This window comes from Lagopus muta, chromosome 1 (genome assembly GCF_023343835.1).
Source record: "Lagopus muta isolate bLagMut1 chromosome 1, bLagMut1 primary, whole genome shotgun sequence".
In the NCBI taxonomy this organism is placed as follows: Eukaryota; Metazoa; Chordata; class Aves; order Galliformes; family Phasianidae; genus Lagopus; species Lagopus muta.
The window spans coordinates 107,298,554-107,322,973 of NC_064433.1; the positions used below are offsets into that span (position 1 = coordinate 107,298,554).

General features: G+C 39.7%; 1 protein-coding gene across 2 annotated transcripts in view; it reads left to right on the plus strand.

Moving 5' to 3' along the window:
- Positions 1-12,794, plus strand: part of IGSF5 (immunoglobulin superfamily member 5) — a 33,159-nt gene extending 20,365 nt beyond the window's left edge. Inside the window, exons 7-9 of one of the 2 annotated variants that reach the window (XM_048954644.1) lie at positions 183-295; positions 2,506-2,579; positions 11,329-12,794. In XM_048954644.1, coding sequence (XP_048810601.1) covers positions 183-295; positions 2,506-2,579; positions 11,329-11,397 — 256 coding nt within the window. In that variant the 3' untranslated portion in view covers positions 11,398-12,794. Of the gene's footprint in view, positions 1-182; positions 296-2,502; positions 2,580-11,328 lie in introns of both variants that reach the window. The other variant, XM_048954636.1, reaches the window with a different exon arrangement.
- The last annotated feature ends 11,626 nt before the right edge of the window (positions 12,795-24,420 follow it).

Here is a 24,420-nt window from a genome sequence, read left to right on the forward strand (position 1 = left end):
TTCACAGGTAATATTTACATAGGATGAGATTTGCAATAGTTGAATAACTGGAAGCCCCAGCTATATTTTGCAAGTATAGTTTTCAGAAGTAGAGCATAAAATATTTTCTCTGCCTTCTATCCAAGAGTTCTTATAATGAAGTTCCAGTGATGTTCTTGTTTGTTTGTTTGTTTTTTCCCTAGGAAAATTTCAATTAAGAAGAAAACAGATGACCATTTGGGAAACAGACAAAGGAGAGGTAGTGAAAATCAGGGATACATTCCAGAGGAACCACGTTACATAAGACAAATCCCAAGTGAGTGAATTGCTTATGCCTCTCAACAAAGGCATTTTGGCAACAAGTCATGCAATTAAATTATAAGATTTCACAGCACTTCGTTAAGGATTTGTGAGACACATGAGTGGTTATTGAGGGGGACTGAGAACTAGCTGAGTGGCAGAGCTAGAGTGTTGTGATTACAGGCACAGAGTCTAATGGAGGTCTGTAACTAGCAGTGCTTCCCAGGGGTTGGTACTAAGTCTGGTCTTGTTCAATATCATCATCAGTGATGTGGACAAAGGGGTTGAGTTCACCCTCAGCGAGTTTGCTGATGATACAAAGCAGGAAGGAGTGGTTGGCATGTTGGAAGGCTGTACTGCCATTCAGCAAGACCAAGACAGACTGGAGAGCTGGACAGAGAGGAACCTGATGAACTTCAACATGAGCAAGTATAGGGGCCTGCACCTGGGAAGTCATACACCACATGCATCGGGAACAGATCAGGGGGAATGAGCTATGAGGAGAAGAACCTGAGTGTCCTAGTGGGCAACAGGTTGGCCATGAGCCAGCAGTGTGCAGTGGCCAAGAAGGATAACTGAATTCTGGGGCGCATTAAAAAAATGGCCATCAGGTTGAGGGTGGTGGTCCTCCCTCTCTACTCTGCCCTGGGGAGGCCACATCTGGAGTACTGTGTCCAGTTCCTGGTTCCACAGTTCAAGTGAGAGAGAGATTTCCTAGGGAGTCTAGCGGAGAGTGACAAAGATGATGAGAGATCTGGAGTGTCTCCTGTATGAGGAGATGCTGGGCTGTTCAGTTTGGAGAAGAGAAGGCTGAGAGAGGATCTTATCGTTGCTTATAAATATCTGAAGTGCAGGAATCAAGTTGATGGGGGCAGACACTTTTCAGTGGCATCCAACTACACAAGGGGCAACAGGTACAAACTGAAACGTAGAAAGTTCCACACGAACATGAGGAAAAACTTGTTTACTTTGAGAGTGACAGAGCACAGGAAAAGGCTGCCCAGAAAGGTTGTGGAGTCTCCTGCTCTGGAGATACCTGTACCTGCATGGACACTAACCTAGGGAACCTACTTGAGCAGTGGGGTTGGACTAGGTGATCTCCAGAGGTCCCTTCTAACCCCTGTGATTCTGTAATTGTGTGATTATGTAATAATCAATGTAAACAATACTTTGCACATTTGAAAGAAAAACAAAACAGAATAAAAACAAAATAAAGACGAGAGAAATAAAAAAAATCCACAGGGAACACAGCAGACATGACATAGTTTTGATGTTCTTCAGTTACTTCTAGGACTTGTGCTGCATTTCTAAGTAAAGCTGATCCTTTGAAGGTTTTAATTCATCTATAGGTTTGGGGCTTTTGTTTTTGTTTTTAAAGGTTTTTTGTCCATATCTTTTTTGTTATCTATGTAGCTGAACAATGGCCATATTTTTATTCATTCAATAAATTATTGCAATACCAATTTATGTAACATTGTAGTTAAAAATATTCCCTTTGGTAATGATATTTCAGGATAGCATACCAATATCCTCAATATGCTCTTGGTGTTCACATAGTTTTGGGGGATTATACAGCCATGGATGAGAGAAAATGTATCCATTAGTTTTTTGAGTAATTTTATTAGTGTGTGGCCTCTTTAAAATGGTTACTGCACAGTGATTGCAGAGCAGCGACAGGGTAGAACAACAACAGCTAGAGGAACAGAGATTGGAAAAAGTCCAGTTTTTAAACTCCATATTTTCCATAAGAAAGCACGGTTGAGCAACCATCCTTTACCATCCTTTTCCTCACATTGCTGACTTCATTAGTAAAAATATGCTAGTGAATTATGATTCTACTGGTAGATGACTGAGGCATTGTAAATTCTAGTCCTTAAGCACATAGTCTTTTCAAAATCAAAAATAAAACTCCACCAAATCTTTACCCAGCATTTGCATTTAGAACCACATAATTATCAAAACATTTAGTCAGACATTTAATGACAAAATTATCATGTAGAGTCTATAACCCAGGCATACACCCTTGTCTCTCTAACAAATACATTATGAAGAAATAAGTACAGTGGAAAGATTTCAAGAGCATGTGGTATTGTTAAATGCAGAAGTTACAAGATAAGTAAATAAAAGGAAAATTAAATCAAAACTAGTCAAACTGATTCTGCTGTTTGTGGTTTATACTATGATGGATGTTGATAACAGTAATCTTGTATGTTTTTATTACAGCAGTTGTTTCTCTTCCTCCAATGTCTACAAAGTTCACTGTCCCTCGTCCGGATTTACGTACCAGCTCTGCACCAAAGGTAATTGTTATGCTGGTATCTTGATTTTTTTTATATTTTATTTTTTTCACACAGTGGGCATTGTACTGTACGCAAACATAGATTTTGGGTGGAAGTAGATGTTTAAAAGTCAATTAAAATTTTAATTAGATAAGTAGAAAGATCCCTTAAACATTCATGACTCTTGCTTATAACCATACATGCCTCTGTATGTTAGTCTTGCATTTAGATAGATTTACTGGGGATTGGGAGGTGCAGAAGAAACAGACACCCCTGATATTTGGAAGAAATTTCTAATAAAAAATTAAAAGCTTTAGTTGCCATCTTTTCAGTTCAGATCCCTGCCATGTTTTTCTTCCCACCTCCCATGCTAGAGTTAGAGTTGCAGTCTGCTCCTCCTCAGATGTCTGCTTTTTGCTTTGCTTTGCTTCTCATATTTTTCTTCTTCCAAACACCAGCAAGGCCTTTCTCCCAGCACAGTGGGTAACCCTGAGTAGGGTGAACCTGCCACAGGAAAAGATAATTGTCTTCTCATCATTCCCAAGATCAAAAAGTCGCTTCCTCTCTCAACAGCCCGTTTATACCACTAATTAAATCTTTCAGATGTGCCAGGCAGAAAAGCTCTGGCTCAGCTCTTCAGAATTAACCTCTACATATACAATACGTTAACCCATTATAATGCAAAGATGTTTTCTGTTTCTGGATGTATAAAGATGCTGCACAGTTGTTAGACATGTGCTGTCACAAAAGTAGATGCCTGCAGTTTTTTTTTTCCCAGTTGCCAGACCTGAGGAAGTGTGGATATGAAATGGAGGCACAGATGAATGTGAGGCTTGATGTTCCTTTGTAAACAAAATCCAGTGCAGCTTTTTAACTGAGAGGGCAGTGAGGCACTGGAGCTGACTGCCCAGAGAAGTTGTGGAAGCCCGTTCCTTAGAGATGTTCAAGGATGGGCCCTGAGCAGCATGATTTAGTGGCTGGCAATCCTCCCTGTCTGTGGCAGGGATGTTGGAACTAGATGATCTTTGAGGTCCCTTCGAACCCAAACAATTCTGTGATAACACTGGTGCTTTTTCTCTAGATAATTTCATGATTGATTTTCCAATTGCATTTCCATACTGCAGAATTTTCTTCAGTCAAGAGCTTTGCAACCATTTTAGATGCCTTTGGTATCTCAGCAGTGAATGCTGGAAGGGGAAGCAAAGAACTAACATTTGATCCACTCTCATGTGTAGTCCCCTTTCCACATTGCTAAAAGCATAAATAAAAGAGAGTTTAGTGTTTCCTTCACTTCAGTTCTCAGCTGCCACTATTGTGAAGCATAGTGTTGGGCTCTCAGCAACACGAATCACAATTTATGCTCTAGATTTGTAAAAGATTTTACATCTTTGTGATATTTTTTTGCCAGTGTTCTCTTGTGAATGCAGCAGTGATGTGATACCAAGTTCACGATTCAACACAGTGATAACTCATTTATTTTTGAAGATATGTTTCAACATGTGCAATGCAGAAATCTGTCTTGAGATGACACTGTATATAAATCATAGCAGAATATGTTTAGTTCTTGCAACACTCAATGAAATTTAGGAAGTACTCAAGCCATGATTAAAACAATGATCAAAATAATAACGGTAAAAATAGGAATGATAATGATGTGTCTGTGGCTGGTAGCTATCATGTTTGACATTAATTACTTGTTAAACAAAATATTATTAATGCAAAGCTGAAAAGCACGTACGAAACAGCTGAGAATTGAAACACAAAACTGAAATACAAACATAGATACAGGCCTCCATGAGCCTAGATGCTAGATTAGATAGTCATGGAGATCCTTTGCAGCTCAGTGGCTAGGGAAACATCAAAATCCATCAGAGGGACTTAGCATACAGTTTTTGTTTAACCACTTGTACCTGGACAGTACATGGTATAAGTCTGCTAAGGTGGCTTCTACTTGCATCAGTAATTGCATGTATACTTTGAAAAATATCAAGAGAGAATCTACAGGTGAAAATTATATTATGAAAATATATTTTTTAATATGTTGGAGGAATGTTTAGCAGTCTGAAACTGGCTTGTGAAGACAAATTGCTTCTCAGCTTGAACAGAGCTTCTCAGTATATAGTGGTGGCACCATCTTGTGTATACAGGAGTTGATAAAGCAAATATCGCTTGATGAAAGTTTACCTTAAATTGTGGATTTGCAGTCCATGATTTAGGTTTATGTGACTATATACAAACATAGTGAAACATTTCCTAGACAAAATAAAGTTTTCTTTTTTTCTTCTTTTACATACATAACCTTCCCTGTTAACTGCGAAGTAGAGATTTTCTGACAGAGTTGAGTTACTGGATGCATTAAGAAAGTTCAATCTCCACTGTAGCCAATGTGTTGCATAATAAATGCTGTGGTGCTCTTTCCTTATAATACAATCCTTGTCAAGTGGAAGAAACCAGATGGCAAGCCATTTAACTGCTGATTAGCTGCGTTTTTCAGTTCCCTATATGGATTCTGGAACATTCCCAAAGGTTTTTCTTCTTTTCATCTTTATGTTTTTCTTTATTTTTGAATGAGAAATAGAGCCAGGGAGCAATAGAAGGAAAAGTAGTTATCCAGAAAATTTTTTCCACAGTCAAGGAGATCATAAAGGGATGGACTCTGCAAGTCGCCTCACTGTCTAGGTAATTAGGAAAAAGGAGCAAACATGTATGTTGTGGTAAAGAAACCAGGTTCTCTTCCAGAGCAAGGTGGGGAGAAAACACAGGAACCAGCTGTTGATGGAAGGAGTCATGTAGACTGAGAACCTAAGGCCTCATCTCTCCCTCTTTATGAAATAAAAAAAATTTAAGATTTTTGTGGCTGTCTTCCTTATGACACCTTATGTGATCAAGATTAACCCCAGTAATAAGGTCAGAAAATAAGACCGAACAGGAAAATTATGAATGGAGAGTTTCAAAATTAGAAAGAAGCTCATGGATGTGGGGACAAAATGGAAAGCAGAGCAATCATAGTGAATGAAGGTCATTCAACCCAGTATTTTGAATGGGCAAAGGTGAACATACCTGCTGCATGGCGCATTTCCCTCACTGCCAGGAGAAAACAAGATGGAAACTTTGATTATATAAGCTTCACCTAATGCCTCCGTGGGCTGGAGGCATTAGGAAGTCTTCCTGGGTCTCTGAGGGCATCAGCTTCAAATTTGGTACCTTCTATTCCATATGTGAAAAGGTATTATTTTAAATGACTGAGAGATTAAGGGAGCACTTCTATCAGAAATGCCTCAGAAGTCCTTGCCCATTGACCCAACCTGGTACAGAGCTTGAAATATGCTGGGTGTCACAGTAAAAGGTGGCAAGAAATATTCACTTAGATCAGCTATTCTCTGTTCAAACTCACTGAATCAGATACTAAAGCAAAATGTTCATGGAAGATAAATGTTGTCCAGTAATTGCACTGATAAATTCGCAACATGAACAAAAGTTCTGGCAAGTCATCCTACGGAAAAATAATAGCGAAGAAGAAGGGAAGGAAAAAAAGATGTGCAAGACATTTAAAAAATGATGAATATTGAACTAAATTATTGAGCTCAAGAAAAAATTACCAGCTACTGGAAGAGAAGGCCAGGAGTATAAGTCAAGAGGTGCTGGAAGGTCTCCATTCTGATTACATTAGCCAGGAAAAGGTCAAATGGAGAGTAGAGTTACAGGCTTCTGTTTAATTGCGTATTTTGTCACCGTCAGCAATGGCAGGAGAGCAATCCTTGCTCCTAGTCCCAAGAGGGCTGATCTGCAGACCAAATGCCCAGAGAGCTGTTTCACATGCCCCGACTCATTATGCAGAGCTCCTTCTGAAACCCAGGTTCAGTGAGGGAGATCCCTTAACCTGGCTCTAGCATATTTTGCAGTAATACCATGGACACTTGTGCTTTAGCACGGGCATAGGGCCATTTCTGAGGAACTACATTTTTGCGAATCCTACTGCTAGAAAAAGAAATCTAAGGACCATCTTGCAGGACCAGAGAACCTCCTATACAAGCTTCATAATTAGTCCATTTAATATGGCATTACATGTCTCTATGATAAATCAGAAGACCATCTTGTAAAAAGGAGCGCTCATTTATAGTGAGACAGATTCATCCCTGGTATAATTCAGCTAACTTCAGCAGAGCCATGCGAGGCTTGGATTTACCACCACAGCCACACTTTTCCTCTCCAGTCCAGAGTGAGTCACCACTGTTAATGGAGACAGATCTATTTTTCTCCGTAACTACTCCAAATGATACTTTATAAACTGGAAATATTATTTGGTTGTGGTTGTGGTTTTATACCAGAGAGGAAATGAGTGATGGATTGTAGCTACATTTATTGCTCCGTATATAACCACTCTGACTCTGTGGATTGTTTCAGAAGAAAAATTAAACTATCAAAATCAAATTAAAAGGCCAATAAAGTAGAAATATAAACGAATGACAGCAAATAATTTTTCCCTTACTGATGAAACATACTATAGAGTATGTCATGTTATGATATTCATTGGGCAGCATGTCTTGATTAAGAGACTAATAAATATTGATGATACAGATGCAGAAAGGCAGGTGCAGCTTATAGATTAAAGTATATTTTTTCCAAGTGTCTGTGAAAGAAGGAAAGGAGTGAAGTTACGTGGGTGGGATTAATACAAAAAGAAATAAGAAGGAATTGCCAGTTTGTGTGTCTGTTGATGGACAGGGAACTGTGCTGAGTGTACTAAAAGTTGACAAGATGGAACTGCTTTGCTATTTGAAGCAATGCTTTATCTGAAATATTGTGAGGGTATCCATAGTTTTTGGGTGGGTGTTTTCCTGTAAATGAAGTGAGTTTGGAAAGAGAATTAAAAACTGAGGGAAGGGGGAGAAATAACCTCGAGAAACAGAGAACTATGCCTCCATGGTTTTTTGTTCTAGCAGCAGAACGTGTGATGCATGCAGATACATTTGGAAGTACTCCTACTACACTAATTTCAGCAATTTGTTCTAATGCAGTTTGACTTGGATTTTTTTGGCTAGCTAATAGCAGGCAAAGCCTTCAGCTTGTCACGCATTTCTACAGTGTCAGTATCGGAGGAGCTGCCATCTGTCAAATCAATTTAGAGATCGGAGCCTCTGTTTCATAATGCCAGATGTGAGTTCATCATTCATATCACTGATGTCATATGGGTTGCAGAACTGACTACAACATGCTTGCAATAGCAGAAGTCCTTCCTTCATTGACTGAGCATTGTTGTCCAAAACACCACTCAAAGATTCAATCCTGAAATCAGCTGGTACACACACTCATTTTGCCTTCTGATTCATCTGCATATTGCTGGCTCTTTTTGTTTGGTTGAGGAGCTGAAAGAGGTGAAAAGATCTGGGAATCTGTTTCCTCAGTCAAACCAACAAGCTATGCAACCCTTTTCCCAGTATAATACTTCCTTTACAGTAATCCCTGTAAAAATGTATCCAAGGCAGATAGGCAGTCAGCGTACAGGTTTTGAAATGTGTGACTGTCAAACGTCCATCATTAGCTAGACACCCAGCTGAGAGTATAGAGTCTCCAAACTATATAAAGGAAATGCTGATGATGTTCTGTTCTGACTGAGAATCAGTGTTAGAAACTTGCTCCTGTAACATGGGGCTGTGCAGCAAACCACTAGAACGATGTTTTTTTCTTGAACATGTAGGATGTAATGAATAATGAAGCTTTTTTTTTTTTTTTTTTTTTGGATTAGTGCTGATGGGACTAGTAGAGCACTGGATTAGTCTGAAGAAGAAACAACTTTGAAATCAAAATCAAGTAGATGCTCTAGCAACTGTAGCATATCAGAGTTTAAATATGAAATGGCTATTGTGATACTAGTCTCTGCATTTTGTATTTGTAATGTGTTGCGTTTGAGACCTTCTGCATCATCAGAAAATGAAGTTCAGGTCAGTGAACCAGCAGCCTCAGTGTCAGTGAAGTTATATACAGCTTACTGCAACCTCCATGAGGCAATGCTGCTTCAGAGAAGGCTTCATAGAAAATGGGCCAGTACACAGCATGAATTTATTGAAATTCAGAAAATTATTCTTAATTGATATCAGAGCATAGTGAGAATAAAATATAGGATACTCAGGGAATTTGCTGTAAAGCAAACAGCTATGAAAGATGCAGAAGGGCAGAGGGAGACCTGGTCAATCATGGCCACAGTACCCACTCCAGAAGTAAACTTAGTCCTTGGTTTCTACTTTGCTAGAGAGGAGAAATAGCATTATGAGGCAGGGGTTGTGTGACACATTCTTGCAGGTAAAATTTTTAGGGCAAAAGAGGCATGCAGGGGCTACATTTTCCCCAGTGGTGTTAGGGAAGAATAATGCAGTTTAGATCCAGCTGGCATGAGTCCTCTGGCTCCTTCCTGTTCAAAAGCAGATGCAAACCAAGATCTTCCATAGTATGGCCATAAATATTGCTTCTTTTGGTAGCATTACCTAGTGAGCTTTCTAATTAATCATAGAAACATAACGGTTAGAAAAAACACTAAGATCATCTAGTCCAACCATCAGCCCATTATCACCATGTTTTATTTTATTTTTACCAAATAAGTGTTCTGCCACAAATGGAGCAAATTTAATCACATATTAATCTCCTGGGCAGCACAGTCCAGAAGAAACTTTTTATGTGCTCTGGAAATGAATGAGCAATGTCTTTGGGCTATTGCAGATCTGCAAGAAATTAATAGCGGTAGAGAAATTCTGAAAAAAGTCTGAGAAGAGACAGGCAACCCTCAACCCTCTGGCTATGACCTTCCAACAGTTCCTTATCCACTGAATAGTCCACCCTTCAAATCCGTCTCTCCAATTTAGAGACAAGGATGTGGTGAATGACCATGTCAATGGCCTTACAGAAGTCCAGGTAGATGATATTAGTTGCTTTCCCCTTGTCCACTGATGCCATCACTCCATCTTAGTAGGCCGCCAAATTGGTCAGGGACCATCTTCCCTTGGTGAAGTCATGCTGGCTGTCTTGGATCACCTGCTCATCCTTCACTGCTTTAGCGTGTCTTCCAGAAGGATCTGTTCCATGATCTTTCCAGGCAGCAGAGATGAGGCTCACCAGCCAGTAGTGCCTCGGCTTCTCCTTCCTCCCTTTCATACAAATGGCAGTGGTTTCCCTTTTTTCCATCCCTGAGGACTTCTCCCAGCAGTCAAGACTTTTCCAATGTGATGGAGAGCAGCTAGGCAACCACATCAGCCAGTTCCTTCAGGACCATGGGATGCATGTCATCTGGTGCCATAAACTTACCAGTCTCATGAGTCAGTCTTGGACTTGCTCCACCCTCACAGTGGTGAGCAGTTTGCACCCCAGTTCCCACCAACAGCTTAAGGGATGTGAGGTTCAGGAATGTGAAAAATATGAGAATCCTGGCAGATAGTTCCCAGAGCACCACTCCTGTCTTCTGAAATAAACAAAGCAAAGAAGGGTAAATTTGGGAAATAGCAGTATGCTCTAGCAACAGATAAAGAGGAGGGAAAGGGGGTGAATAGTGTTGTGTTTCAAATAGAAGGCAGCTGTCCTATGAAATGTTTCTAGGGTAGTTATATTTATACCATGGTTTTCCTTGAGGTACTTGGTCTCATTAAATACCAGAAAAACACTGTCCACATTTGTTATCTAACATTTTCCTCTGTGGCTTGTTTAATAATATATAGGTACCAAATTCATTATTCAAGATACTTAGTACTGGAAGAATACCAAAGCAATACAAGCTGTGCCTGATTAGTGTTTGAGAAAAAAGTATACGAAATTCAGTCAATAGCTGGAAAAAAACTTAGGGTTCATAAAAATTTTCATTGAGAAGAGCAGTGGAATTTCCATTAATGCCTGCACCATCTGGGGACATTGCAAGGAACAGTAGCCAGTAGATTGCATCTTCTTGGAGGAAAACCAAACCAACATCGGAGCTAGGCCCAGCAAATCATTTAATTGTATTGCTTCTTTTGGGAAGGTATCTAAAGATAAAGGTTAACAACTTTTGTAAGTCATTTTCACTCCTTAGAAGTACTTTATAATTGCCTGTGTGAGATCGCACTACCACATTTAAATATTCATAGCACACATTTCTTGAATGCATTTAAGAATAAATTTTATTATTTTCCTCTGCAATGATATTCATAAAAGTACATAAGTAATTAGGACTGCAAATCCACAGCACCAGTTTCAAATGATGACAAGGTTTTCAAATCTGCCAAGCGCTTGCCTTGCTCTGATCCCACTGGGGTCAGTTTGGAAACATGCCGGTGTCAGTGGGAGTGGAATTGTGCCAGTCATAGGAACTTAAAAAAAAGGCCAACCTGGAATAAACATGAAGATGTTGAGAATGGCATTTCTGACACGTGACCGACTAGCATGCTTCTTGGTGCAATTTCCAGTGTACTAGGAAAACAATATCAGAAGTTAAGCATTTATTACAACTTATGGGGTATCTTCTTTAAGAAAACACCATCTTCTGCTTAAAAGAATACAGAATGCAGAATACACAAGAACTTCTCAGATAGCATAAGACCAATTAACAAATTCCCAGTAATGCCAATAGTGCATTGCATATTAGGCTGTTCCTTCTGTTCTTTGTAATTAGATTTTGAGTGGGTTGCTGATGATGGATTTAATTTTGGCATAATGCTTTGCGGAGGGTGGTGGCAGGTAACCTCCTGAGGACCCTTGAGTGACTGCTTTTCTAAGACTTTTAGTTCTCTAACTGCTTTTTATTCTGCTCTAGGGACGACCTCAAAGACATACCGATTATCCAATCAACCCAAAGAAAATTAGAAATGTGACACATGTTTAGGATGGACTTCTGAAAATTCTTAACCTGAGTTGCATTTCATGCTTCCTGCCACAGGGAAAAGTCACCACCAGTTCTTTCAATTTAAGCTATAAGTTATTATTGTTTTTGTTTATTTCTCTTGTTATGAAATAAAATTGCAATCTTCACAATACAATGTAGTATTTGACAGCTCAGCAAAATAATGGATGCAAATGACTACCTTAAATTCAGAGGCAGCAAGTATGATGAGAATCTAAAAGAACAAGAATGTATCGTTTCAATTTCAAGAAAATCAACAGAACTCCTACCAGCCAGAAATGTCCAACTATCCATGGCGAGGTGAAGGACTGGAATTTAATTTTGGCATAATGCTTTGCGGTGGGCGGTGGCAGGACCTCCTGAGGACCCTTGAGTGACTGCTGGTGATTAAGTAGTTCAGAGGAACTGGTTAATAGTCATACTGGTTAATGCAATATCTACTGCATATAAAAAAAAAAACTACAGCTGATTATCTCAAGATCATAGTACTTTTCAATTTATGTTCTGTAATAAAATCAAGGGGAGTTTTGACAGAAAGCAAAAATCTTAAGCTGAAAAATGTGGATAAAATGACTGATTTTTAAAAGCTGCTGCTTCAGTGCTTAATGTCTCTGATCTACTTGGGACTGAGTTTGACAGCTAAATGATGTGGATCACAATAAAGGATGGCTGATGGTGTTCACCCTGTTGTTCCATTGTGGATAAAGTTGATAATGACCAGGAGAAACGCATTTTAGCTGAGCAACCCATCCAATGGATCAGGTCCTGCAGAAGTATGCCTTCTCAATCTAAAAAGTACACTTTCTACCTGGAGTGTTTTTTCTGAAATTCTGTATTTCATAAAAGAAATGCTTAAGCAATTTTATTTTTATACAAAGGCAAACTTTTTCCATTGCACTTGTCTTTTTACCCACTCAAAGCATTCTGAACTTCAGTGTTTCAGTATTCAGTGTTTTGCATGTTAATTTTCTGCGTGAACCTTTGCAGGTGATCTTTGAGTAAAGAAGCTGTTGCACAGAAGTACTTTCAGTGTTAATCAGTGCAATGAAAATAAGAAATTTGAAGCTTGATCTCAGGAAAAAAAAAAATATTGTTTTGTTTGTTTAGCATTTAGGATCTCATTAAATTGTGACAGATTTTGCATTGCTGGTCATATTTCCAGTCAGTCTGTCAGAACAAGTTCTGGGATTAATTCATCTTCTGCCATATGTAATTGTATACATAGCTCTTTCAGATTCTGGCTGCCTCCACTCTTTCTGCCTTGTCTGGTTGAAGGAGGAGCTTTGAAATGCATTCTCTTTGAATGGAATTGTAGCAAAAACATGGTATGTAAATAACTATAGTGTTATACAGAGAAAATATAATTTGTGAAAATGTAAGTATTTGTGGAATATCTGCATTTTTTCTTTGAATAACCATGCATTGGGAGAAAGAGCTGCATTATTCTGGTATGAGTATTGGTACTGCTGACATCTCCTAGTTGATAATGCAGCTCAATGCAACCTGAAAACCAATAAAAATCCACTTTATTACAGAAATCACCACTGCACAAAACAGATAGGCTGAGGATAACATCAGCCTGTGCCTTTGGGTAAAAGCCATGGACCTTTGGCTTTCTGAGCACATGCATGGTTAGCAAGTCTACTCTCATGAGAAGAGTAACCTTGCAGTACAAAAATGAAAACTGGTTGGGAAGCATTTGTTTCCTTGCAGAAAATGTGTATTAATCAGAATGCATTTTGAAAATGAATCAAACTGTACTGTGTTGTTTATCTCAGAACCCTTGCTCTCAAGCTTAGCGTTGTTATTGTTTGGTATCACTGTCCTTGAACCCAAGAAAACCTTTTCTACATTTAATCTGTATCCTTCCACATTAATTTAAAAAAAAAAAAAAAAAAAAAGAAAAAGAAAAAGTGTTTGTGTTGAGGACGAGGACAGGAGCCAAAAGATGGAGACCTCATGGAGACTCACATGGCGCTACCCGGTGCTTGAGGATCCTCAGATGATACCAGCAGTGCTACCTAAATTGATTGTTAGGCTGTGGTTGGGCCAAATTTCCTGCACTGACTGCACAAGCCTATGACCAGAGTGAGCAAAGGGCTTTTTGCACAAAAATGTGCCACATCCATGGAAACATGCCTGGTAACTAGAGTCTGGAGCAATTTTCCTTCCTGACAGCTACAAGAATGCATCCCATGTGGCTGTGGTTTATTTTTTGCAGAATTACCATCAGGTTAAAATTCTTATAGTGTCCCTGAAATTTATAGTGGGGTGCATTTGTATGCTTACAGATTTGTTTTCTTCAGGCATGTTATACAGCCTGTATATCATCTCCAGTACTAGCTGTTAGTTATGTTTGCAAATAGAGCTCTGCAAAAAACAATGCATAAAATAGAGACAATTTTTAGCACTCAGGGAAAATAAAATATGCAGGCACTTTCAGAAGACAGAGTAGGATAAAAATATTGAATTTCAGACAGTTTATGGAGACACCAATCTTTTGTACACTTGCGTGTTGATTTATAATTATGACTTGGGGGACATTTTAGTAATCTAGAAGTATCTTATTTTTTTTATTGCTTACAGACTGTGCTGTTTGATTATATACAACCCTTCCATGTTCTCTTACATAGTGTTCTGATTGGAATTCCATACATGTGTATGTGGGAAAAAATACACTGGAGATATCCAGTACTTCATTCTACAAGAAGGTTTCCTAAAGTTGTGCCTATACAGTTTTATATTTCAGAGAGAACTCAGGCTACCTGAAGAGAAGGCCATCTAAAAATAACACTGACTCCATGTGAAGCTTTCTTTTTCTAACAAAAAAGCACCTCATGTGGGCTAAGCAGAATCAACAGATATGCTCTTAGCAAAGGGTACTCACAGTGTTGGCTAAACATTTGGTTTCATACTGATCAAATTGAATAGAATTGCTATTTTTGATATTTGCTTGGTAGTATAGCTGTTACTAACCTACAGTAGACCACTTTCAATCTAGTGTGTGGGCATTCCTAATGGCAGAGGAGGGTACTCATTGCTTACCAGTCAACCAGCCTCAATATGTCTTTCTTCAAAAGTATCCTCCATGAGGCAGGAAGGACACAGCTTCCAACAAGATTCGTCAGCAGAAGCTCCTCTGAAACCAGAGCATGGTCCCCTGGAAGTGTTGCAGAAATCTTATTCCCCTGTCCATCCAAAGTAGGCCCGCACCCTAATTCTCCCTCCCAGAATTTCTCACAACCCCACATCTGTATTCTCCAAAACATAGTAAAATTAATCCAGTGGCCTCATAGTAGCTATACAAATAAAATTAAGCAATCTGTATGCTCCTGAATGGTCCCATATGGTCAGCCTGTAACTGGAAGAGAACCCCGGCTGCCAATACGGGAACACCTTTGCATCTTAGTACTCTTTACCAGATCAGACTCCAAAAAACCTCTGCTAAAGAACAGGCCCAGACCAGGAATTCATAAAGCCCCTGATACGGAGGTGCATGCTCTCTGTAGATGTGACTGTCATGATTAATCTCTCCGCCTACTCACCATGAACCACTCTTGTTCCCCAGGCTATGAACTAGCTGTCTGTTTTCCCCCTGTATGATAAGTAGCTTTGCTTAACTTTTTAAACTTCCTTTGTCTCTCTCTTTCCTCTCTTTTTACCATCCTTATTTTTTTTCTATTATGGAATATCTTTTCTTTAAACAAAGGGCTAATTGATACATATCCAATTAACATCTGAGCATTTGTTCTCAGCTTGTATTTAGCTTTGCAAATTGCTGCTTTTATTTCAGACCTGAGGAAGGGCTTGCATGTCAGAAAATTTGTCTAACATTTCCAGCAATGCCAGCTGATCCAATAATGCACACAACCTCTACCTGCACACTTTGACCTACCCACGCACTCATATTGACGCTTGTCTACTTCAGTCATCCCACTCACTGGGACGTCAGGAGGACACTATGCAAATTTAAGCTGACCTTTCTAAATTGCTATTGGGAAAAAGTGAAGATGTAACTAAGGGGATGATTTTCACCTTGACAGTAAATGACAGGAAGTCGCTCATCTCTTAAACTCACCAAGGTGATGGAAAAAACTATATTTTCAACATAGAAGAGTCTGAGCTGGCTTCCCACATACTTAGCCCCTTCAAACACAAGGTATTTACATGTAACCACTTAGAGAAAGAACACAGTAATTTCACTGAGAGGGCGATGAGGCACTGGCAAAGAGAAGCTGTGGTGCCCCATCCCTGGAGGCACTCAAGGCCAGGTTGGATGGGACCCTGGGCAGTCTGAGCTGGTGGGGGGCAGCCCTGCCCATGGCAGGGGTTGGGGTGGGTTGGCTTTGAGCTCTCTTCCAAACCAAGCCATTCTATGAATACTAACCCATCATGGAAACAAAACTTGTCAATAAAGAGGAAATTAAACAAAATGTTACTGATGGAAAGAGAAACTAAGCCAGGCCCACACTAGCATGTCTGCATCAAACCTCGTGATGACGGAAAATTAGCCACACTGTTGTAAAGATTGAGTGTGATAGGAATGCTGTGCACTGTGGCAGTCTGCAACTCCAAACAGAACTGGAGATTTCCCATAACCCTCCCTCCCCTGCTCTCTGTTCTTTGGGAGATGTGGGTTGCTAACAGCGCCTTTATGTGATCCGAGAAACCACTGATCATTTACACTAGATCAGTACTAATATTCTTTTAAATGAGAGTGGATACCTGCAGGCACAAAGGCTATATAATAGAATATTCATTTTCAGTTCAGAGAGGCTTTCGGCATTAGCTCTCACAGCAGAACTCACGTCACACAGATTATATTTATATCGTTTATTTGCTACTGTGATATGATTACTCTCCCAAATAAGAGATTACATTAAGTGCTTTTCTCAAATCATGTTCCAGCAAAACACTCTGTTTTTGTTTTGGGGAAAGAATGCCAAAATCCAGGGAAAACAATACAGAGATGTTTTAATTAGAGAAGCCAACCAGATCTATATTTGCTCTGCCTCCATCTCATTAGCTTCTCCTCATGAAAGGCCCAGTGGCTGCTCTGACCTTGTGCCAGATCCTCTGTACTATTGATCTCTTCAGTTCCAGTGTCCCCTCAGCCGGGTACGACTGCTGAAGCCAGCGGTCTTCATGAGGTTAGCCTAACTGAACTGAAAGGGTGGTGGAGCAGCAGCTCCTGCTTGGAATCATAGAATGGCTTGGGTAGGAAGTGACCTCAAAAATAATCCATTTCCAACTCCTTGCTGTGGGCAGGGCTGCCAACCACTAAATCAGGCTCTAGATCAGGCTGCCCAAGGCCATATCCAAATCAGCCTTATGGGTTTCTCCAAATGGAGAAGCTGGGCAGTTACTCACTGTCTCACACTGTGCACAAACAGTCTGCCACATGCTCATGGAATCAGGATATTTGTCTGCATTAATCCGTGCTCACCGAGCAGTCTGTGCATGCCAGTACAGCCACTCACTCCCGTCATGCCATGATGATGCCTCTAAACAGATGCCTGAAGAAAACTGCTCCTGTCGGAAACCTCTCCAGTGCAGTCTCTCCTGCTCAATTGCCACAGTGATGTCACCTGTGGTGATCCATATGTAAGCTGTACCACTGCAAATAACAATTTATTTCCCTCCAGAAATGTCTTCCCCCCCTCCTTATTTGCAGAATTTTCTTTTCTCTGTCTCTGCCCTCGGTTTGGTGTCACCTCTCACGGAGTTACGTGTTTAACTGGGAGTCCCATGCCTTGGAGTGGGTGCCCATGTTCTCCAGCTGGCTGCGAAGTACTGCAAAAGCCACATGGCACCGTGGGAACAACAGAGACAGACATCTGTATCCCCTTAGCATCAACAGTCAAACTGCTGACAGATTTTGCCCTGCATTGCAGGTGCTCTTCAATTATTGCAATGAACCCAATCAACAATAATTGATGAAGACTTTCTAATGAATACTGGGAAAAACATTCAGCATACTCAAGGAGGATTCCTTTCTTCTCTTGATACACTGAGCACCTTCATAGCTAATTGGTTACAAAGCCTTAGTTTCCTTCATTTCAACACCTTTAACAGGGCAGATGTAGAAACAATCAAAGTCAGGCGGGTGATTATGAAGATGATGCACAATGGAAACAGAAAGAAGAGCCATGAGCTATGGTTACTGATGGTAGGTGATTAAAGTCACTCTGCTCCTAAAGGATAACTTTGCAGCTGGCTTAGATATGCTGCGCAGACACTTCCGTCCTTTGTGCCCTTTGTGCCTGCTTACTGGCCAAAGTGACAGCGGGCAGGGAGTGACAGCGCATGCCACCTCCCAAGCCCTGTGTTCAGTCTGCCAGGGGAGCGCTGCTCCCAGGCATGCTCATGGGTCATTGACTACATCAGTTCTAAACAACATCTAAATAGCCTATAACTGCAGCTATTTACATGCAAGTGCTAGGCTGCAGCTACGCGATTTTCCCTACTATAGATGCAGAGTGCAGAGCATTCAGCTTTTAGAGCCTGAGCTGATGTTATGCCAGAGACCGCATAGGTAAGAGTTCAATGCACTGTTTGCTCCTCTTGCTGCGTTTTCTTCTTCTCCTATAGTTTTCAAATGAACATAATTGCTAACAGAGTGTTGCTTTTTTTTTATCCTGTAAAGGAGAAAGAGGACTTCATGACTGCTTAGAGATCTTACAAAACTGTGAATTAGCGTAATCAACAATTTCAGTAATAAATCCAGTAGTATGCTTTCAATTTCATCAGCTCAATTCAAGATTCTTCCTCCTGGGTTAGAACTGGCATCTCAGTGCACAGATCACAGCCGTTCTCATCAGTCAGGTATATTTCTGAATGCACTTTATGGCCAAGACAATTTATAATACAAAACCAAAAAGGACATAATGGTTACTTTGTTCTCTAGGCATCAATTGTGCACTTCTTTAAATTAGAAATGTCTAAAATGGAGCAAGGGGAATAAATACCTAATATGGAAATGGGCTCAACTTGGGATATTTATTTAATTGCTCATCTTTTTTTTTTTTTTTTTTTTTTGCATGATGTTAATTGAAACTAACAAGAAGCATATTCTGCCCAAGGTTCTGGTGACAGCCCCAAACACTTCCCACTCTTTTCAGGACTGCAGGAAGAAGGTGAACAGGGAAAGGGGGGAGGGGGGGGGAGACACATTTCAACAGCAGAAAGGAGACAGAAGCTGACTCCCATGTCTTTGCTGTTGTAAATCAAGCCAACCTCACTCATTTGAAACCATTTTGCTCACACTAAGACCAAAGATCCTCTGGAATGACTGAGACAAGATCCTGGTGTATTCTGCTAACAACTTTCCCTGGGGTCGGTCATGCAGAACTAGTTTTCTAGTTCTATGAATCATAACTGAAACCCATATATTGCTGATATATGGTGCATAGGATAACAACAGTGTTTATCACTGCTTTTTAATACAGGATTTAAATGTGGTCTAAGCAGATAAGTAGCAAACTGTTTACAGATGCAGAACCAAGAACGCAATTAAACATCCTGCTGAATGAGATATTAGCAGGTATCACTCAAGACCTTGGGGATATGTATAAAATATGCTTTCTCTTGCTTCTCATGCCTTGTCCTGATCAGTGTCTCATCAAGCTGAGCTCTCAAGAATGAACAAGAAACCCCATTAAGAGGTGAGGCTTCAGGGTTCATTAAAGACACTGAGTCAACCTACAAGCTTAACAGGACTGGCAGGGTTTTCCCACCAACTAAGATATGCTCAGTATGAGGCCTTGCACTTGGGGCCTGGATTTGAAGGTTTTCTGCCTCTCAGACGTCTTGGGCATATGTTAAAACCCAAAAAGTGCTGTGGCCTCTAGGGGAACACCTTGGAGAGACACATCCATGAATCCCTTTGAAGGAAAAAGCAAGGTAGATTCACGCTCATCAAAATGGTAATGCCCTCTGTAAAAGCAGTTAGCAAGTTTTTGGCCTTTCCTAGAGAAGAGGGATGTTATTTTATGCCCTTCCTCAGTATCAGGTGATCTCATTGCTTACGGTTGCATAACATCATTAAAGTTTCAGCTTCTGAAGCTTTAAATACAGAGATGATAAACTAAATATTTAAGAGATCCTGAGTTTAGATTCCACTGACCTTCACAAGCTCCTTCTGGTAATTTATATAAATGAACCTACTAATTATTCATAGAAACAAAATGCCTGAAAAGAATGTAAACACAGCACTATTATTGAATTTTACAGCTGGGATCAGAGCTAGTCTTCATGGGCCATAGCCAGCACTCTTTCACCCTGCAAAGTCTACCAAACTGATTCAAATTGTCTTAAAGCATCATTTTTTCTGGTTGTTTGGGGATGACCAGGCACTATAATTTTATTTTAGTCAAATCATAGTGTCCCCAGGTAAATGCCAGATCTTTCTAAGCTTCATTGCACTAGAGCTGCACAGGGACCAACTACAAAAGAATGCATTAAATCTCAGGGTGCTTTTTACTAGTACTAAGTAACACGAGGCAGCTATTTTTAATTTCTGTGCAGCAGCAAGTCTTGAACAAGCTACATGTGACCTACCTTGCATTTTAAAGAGGGAGGATAAGAAACAAAATGTGTAGAAGCTGCACCCTGCTAGTTAGCCAGTCCACAAAGCTGAAAATGGAGGTCCCACAGGCTGGCTTTGTTCACACTCTCTCCCATTGCCATCCGTAGAAGCTTGTCATCTTTTTAAGGAGGAGTTACTGTACCAGTTTCTACCTAAGGGGATATACACAATGGCAAAGCATAATAGTGGGTACCTTCTTTTCCCCCAGCTAACTAGAAATTTAGAGGAGGAGGAGAAAAACATAGATGCTCTTCTGGGACACAAACCAAGGTGTCCACTGGTGTCCTGAAATACCTTCAGGGAAAGTTGTCATTTCAGAGTTCACATAGAGATACTCGAGAGAGCAGCCGCTCCAAGCTTAATTTTGTTCCTCTTACTGTGCTTTGGAAATGCCACCGAGGAAAACTCTGTGCTGCATAAAAAAGCACTGTAGTGAGTCAAGACAGAGAACCACTTATCTTTTGTATTCACGGATCTATTTTAGAGTTATGCTGACCTTTACAAGAACCTTTAAATAATAACACCTCAATTAGAGATACTGGGTCAGAGAGAGCACTTTCTAGCAAGAATAGCAGGTGGACAAGGCCTTCAGAAAAGTCATCAGCCATTCAACTGAAATGTCACCGTTAGCCCATAGGAAACAGCTGAATTGTGCATTATTATTGGTGACAAAGGCTGTATAGAAAAAAGATGAAGGAAGCAGATCTAAACATTTCTTCACTTTTAAAAGTGAGATGCTTTTCATGAGAAGCATTCATTCCCAATAGTCAGCTGGTGGTTGCTTTGATTGCCATCTCCATTTCCAAGCGAACAGTGACAACAACCAACCAACAAACAAATGAACAAAATCCCCAAATAGTTTTATTTTAGAAGTTTCAGTCAAGTTAGCTGTATCTACATATGAGGTTAGATCTTTACATAGTGAACAGACATAGCTGCTTTCTTCTTTCATAGGTTATGTCATCTTTCCTTTCAATGCTTCATACTCAGCAAGCTAATATTTTCTGTAAGGAGAGATTTAACTAGGTGGCACAGAGCAGGCTATGTTAAAATTCCTGGCTTTGGATCTCTGAGTATGCCCATTACTAAATTTCTAGAAGCCAGCACAATCTGGTCTACTGTCATACTTCACAGCTCAGCAGTCAAAAACTGCTGACCTTGCTTTTTTATTTGACTAGCCCAGTTTCTGAACGGTAACTAAATATTCTTACCTTGATATGTGGAATGGATCTCATTTCATGAATAAGCAGAGAGTAGGAAATATGCCGAGGAGAGAATTCTTAATCAAGTCCAAATCCAGCTTCCTACCTCCAGCCAACCTTTTAGATAATGTTAATTTTAACTTGCTCAGTTTCTAAATCAGGTACACAGGGGTTGGAAGCCCCAAAAACTGAGGTTGAGAACCTCAAAACTTCAGGTGTTGGTCCTAAATATATCAATAAAGATGTTATGGAGAATGTTGTTATATTAATAAAGATGCAATGGGAACAAATTCTTCTTCCTTTTATTGGCCTTCCTTTCTGGTGAGTTTGGACATCAATAAGCTTTTCCCTCTACAGATGACTACGTAGTCTTGATTCACACTTCAATTGCATCCATCCTGCACAGCAGAGGCAGGCTACTGCCTTCTGAAAAAATTAAGAACCTCTGTATATTTGTATGAGGTGAGATCAGAGTTGGAATACATTTACATTGGAATCTTTATTCTGGCAGCTGCCAATTATATATCACTTGACATGGTGACCTTAACTTCCTTTTACTGGAATATGTTACTTGTATTTACTGGCAGTACAACACTAAAAGGTTTCTAGGGCAAATGGAAAGGAAGGGTTTGGATGCCTCGACTTTTTACTATTTCCTGCAAAGTGTTTGACAAAACTTGGGAGTGCTACAGCACAAAGATCAGAGGTTGTTTTGAAGCCTTTGCTCTGTCTAAAGAAGAAAAGCAAACAGGACAAAAATCCTTCTGAACTTCAGCACTATTCTTCTGCAGAGAGCAAGAAATCCAGTAGATTCAGCAGTCACTGTAACAGTGCTGGGTGGTGCACAGAGGAAGGGTTCTGACAGCAATATCTTTCATTTTTGGTCTAACTAGCTTTATGCACCTGAAGTAGGAGAGAAGACTGGGATCACTGAGCTTCAAGCAGCATTAAGTACTAGCAGTGATGTTATCTTTGCAATGTACTTCAGCTTCTCTGAAGCTGGTAGCCTTCTAGATCCATTGTCTAAGCAGAATAAGGACATAGGGAGTACACAGAGGGGGAAAAGATCCTGAAATCTGGCTCCTGTGCAACAGTCAAGAGCCAATGAAACTCTCCTAGATATCTTAATCCTGACACATGCTGTATAAATACATGCATGTACATATATATATATACACCTATGTGAATATGTGCTATATGTGCATATATATGTATGCAGCACCAAATGATCTCGGCTTGTACTGGAATTAAATTCTTCACTTCTGTAAGACACCACTGAGAATTTTTGGGGGGAGGATTTGATTTTTTCTTTGCTTTGCTTGTTTAATCTAAAGGGCACCGAAAAGATAATGAGAATGGAGTTTGTCCTTAACCTTAATTTCTCCAAAGTCACTGAAGTGAAGGAAGGAGTGCATTTAAACTCCTTTCTCTCTCCACACCGCAAGCTGTAATTGTTGCGGATCTTTTTAATCACGTTAATTCCTTTGTCTGCACAGAGATTGAAGATTGTTAGCTGATAATTAATATGTCTTTTTACCATTTAATTAAAAAGTTAACTGCTGTGGTTAAGTGCCAAATAATACCTGAGTACTACACATTTTCATATCCTCTCTGCAAATCAAAAGCCAATCAAAAAGTCAAAACCCACAAGCACTCCTTGGGCTTTGAAACATTTAGAGAATTTAACTTACGCTGAGACAAGCTTTCTTTGCACCAAAGCTCAGGACACGTCTATGAATTACATCCCTCAAAATTCTTTGGCTTGACTGAAAAATTCACACTTACATTTGGGTATTTTTTTTTTAATGTCTGTTTTAATGGTACTTTGTTTTTTAGGATAGAAGATCACTCACACTGTGGAGTAAGTCATATCATGCAGATCTCTGGATAAAAGTCTCAAATTTTCAAAACAATACTTGATATATTTTTGTGACATGGATCATGATAAGGTTTTTTTGAAACCACTGGCTCCTAGCTCTTGTATGGGAACACAAATTAGACTGTAACACAGGCTTTAGGGCACAGATTTTCAGAGGTGCTTTGTCCCTGAAATACACACAGCCATTAGCTTCTTAATTACAAGGTAAAAATACATACTAATGGGACTTAAGGCTGTGGAAACTGCTTTGTTTTCCCTACTTTTTCAATTATTTAGTTGGGCAAATTAGCTGATCTGTATGAGTGGCCAGTCACAGAGTGCAGATCTATGCTTGTTAGATCTATTGCTATCAAGAAGACCAAAGCCTATAATTACAGCATGTTCTCTGTAATGAAGGTCATGTTCTAGATCCCATTCCATTTTCCATATTCAAATATACACATCTTTCTGAAACAAAACCTTCCAATTTGAAATCAGCATCCTTCATTTCAGTTGCAACACAAGCTTCTTTGTCAAAAAGTTTGTGTAAAATTGTTCTATCTCTAGAAATTCAAAGAATAAAAAAGAGGCACAGGCTTCACATCAGTGTACTGATCTCAAGTTCTTGGAAACTTCAATTTCTGCAGTCAGAATCAAAATGCAAATCTATTCTGGCACCAGTGGAATATAGAACACCTTTCAAGGCACAGTCATATGTTCATTTTCATTTTTTGGGGGGGTTTGATTTGATTTGGATCAAATTTTGAGTGAAAATATGTCAGCCTAAGAAGTTATCTTTCCCTGCACTTTCTGTTTCTGTGCCTTCTGGAACAATCCTGCAGCTAGCCATACTTTAATAAAACCACCCAATTTCCTACACGCTTCAAATGGTGGGGTTTTAAAGTGAAGCAAGACTTTGCAATTACTATTACTGCTAGTGATCAAGATTGAGAGTACAATTAGGTTTTTTTGTCATGCATTTGCAACATATGAATCTTCAATTAGGCTTCGATCACACTAGTGGGGAAGAGCTGCTATTGGTCTTCTTGCACAGGTGAAACTCCTTGGAAGTATGTGAGCAGTTCTGCTTCAGAAGCCAGCTCAGATGCTCTTCTCCATGTTAATTCTTTCAGGTAAGTGGGAGTAAGAAACAGTGAAATTGTAGTCATATGCCAGCAGACAAGATTGAATGCATAGCAAGTGCAGACATGATGAACAAGAAGGTGGTGTTTTAATAGTCAATTTTCAGAATATAACAACTCTTGAAAATAGAATAGCTTAGAACATTTTCTCTATTTAGAAGTGTCACTGCTTAGCTGTTCACTTAAAATCTGAGCTGTGGTGTACCTTTAAGGTAA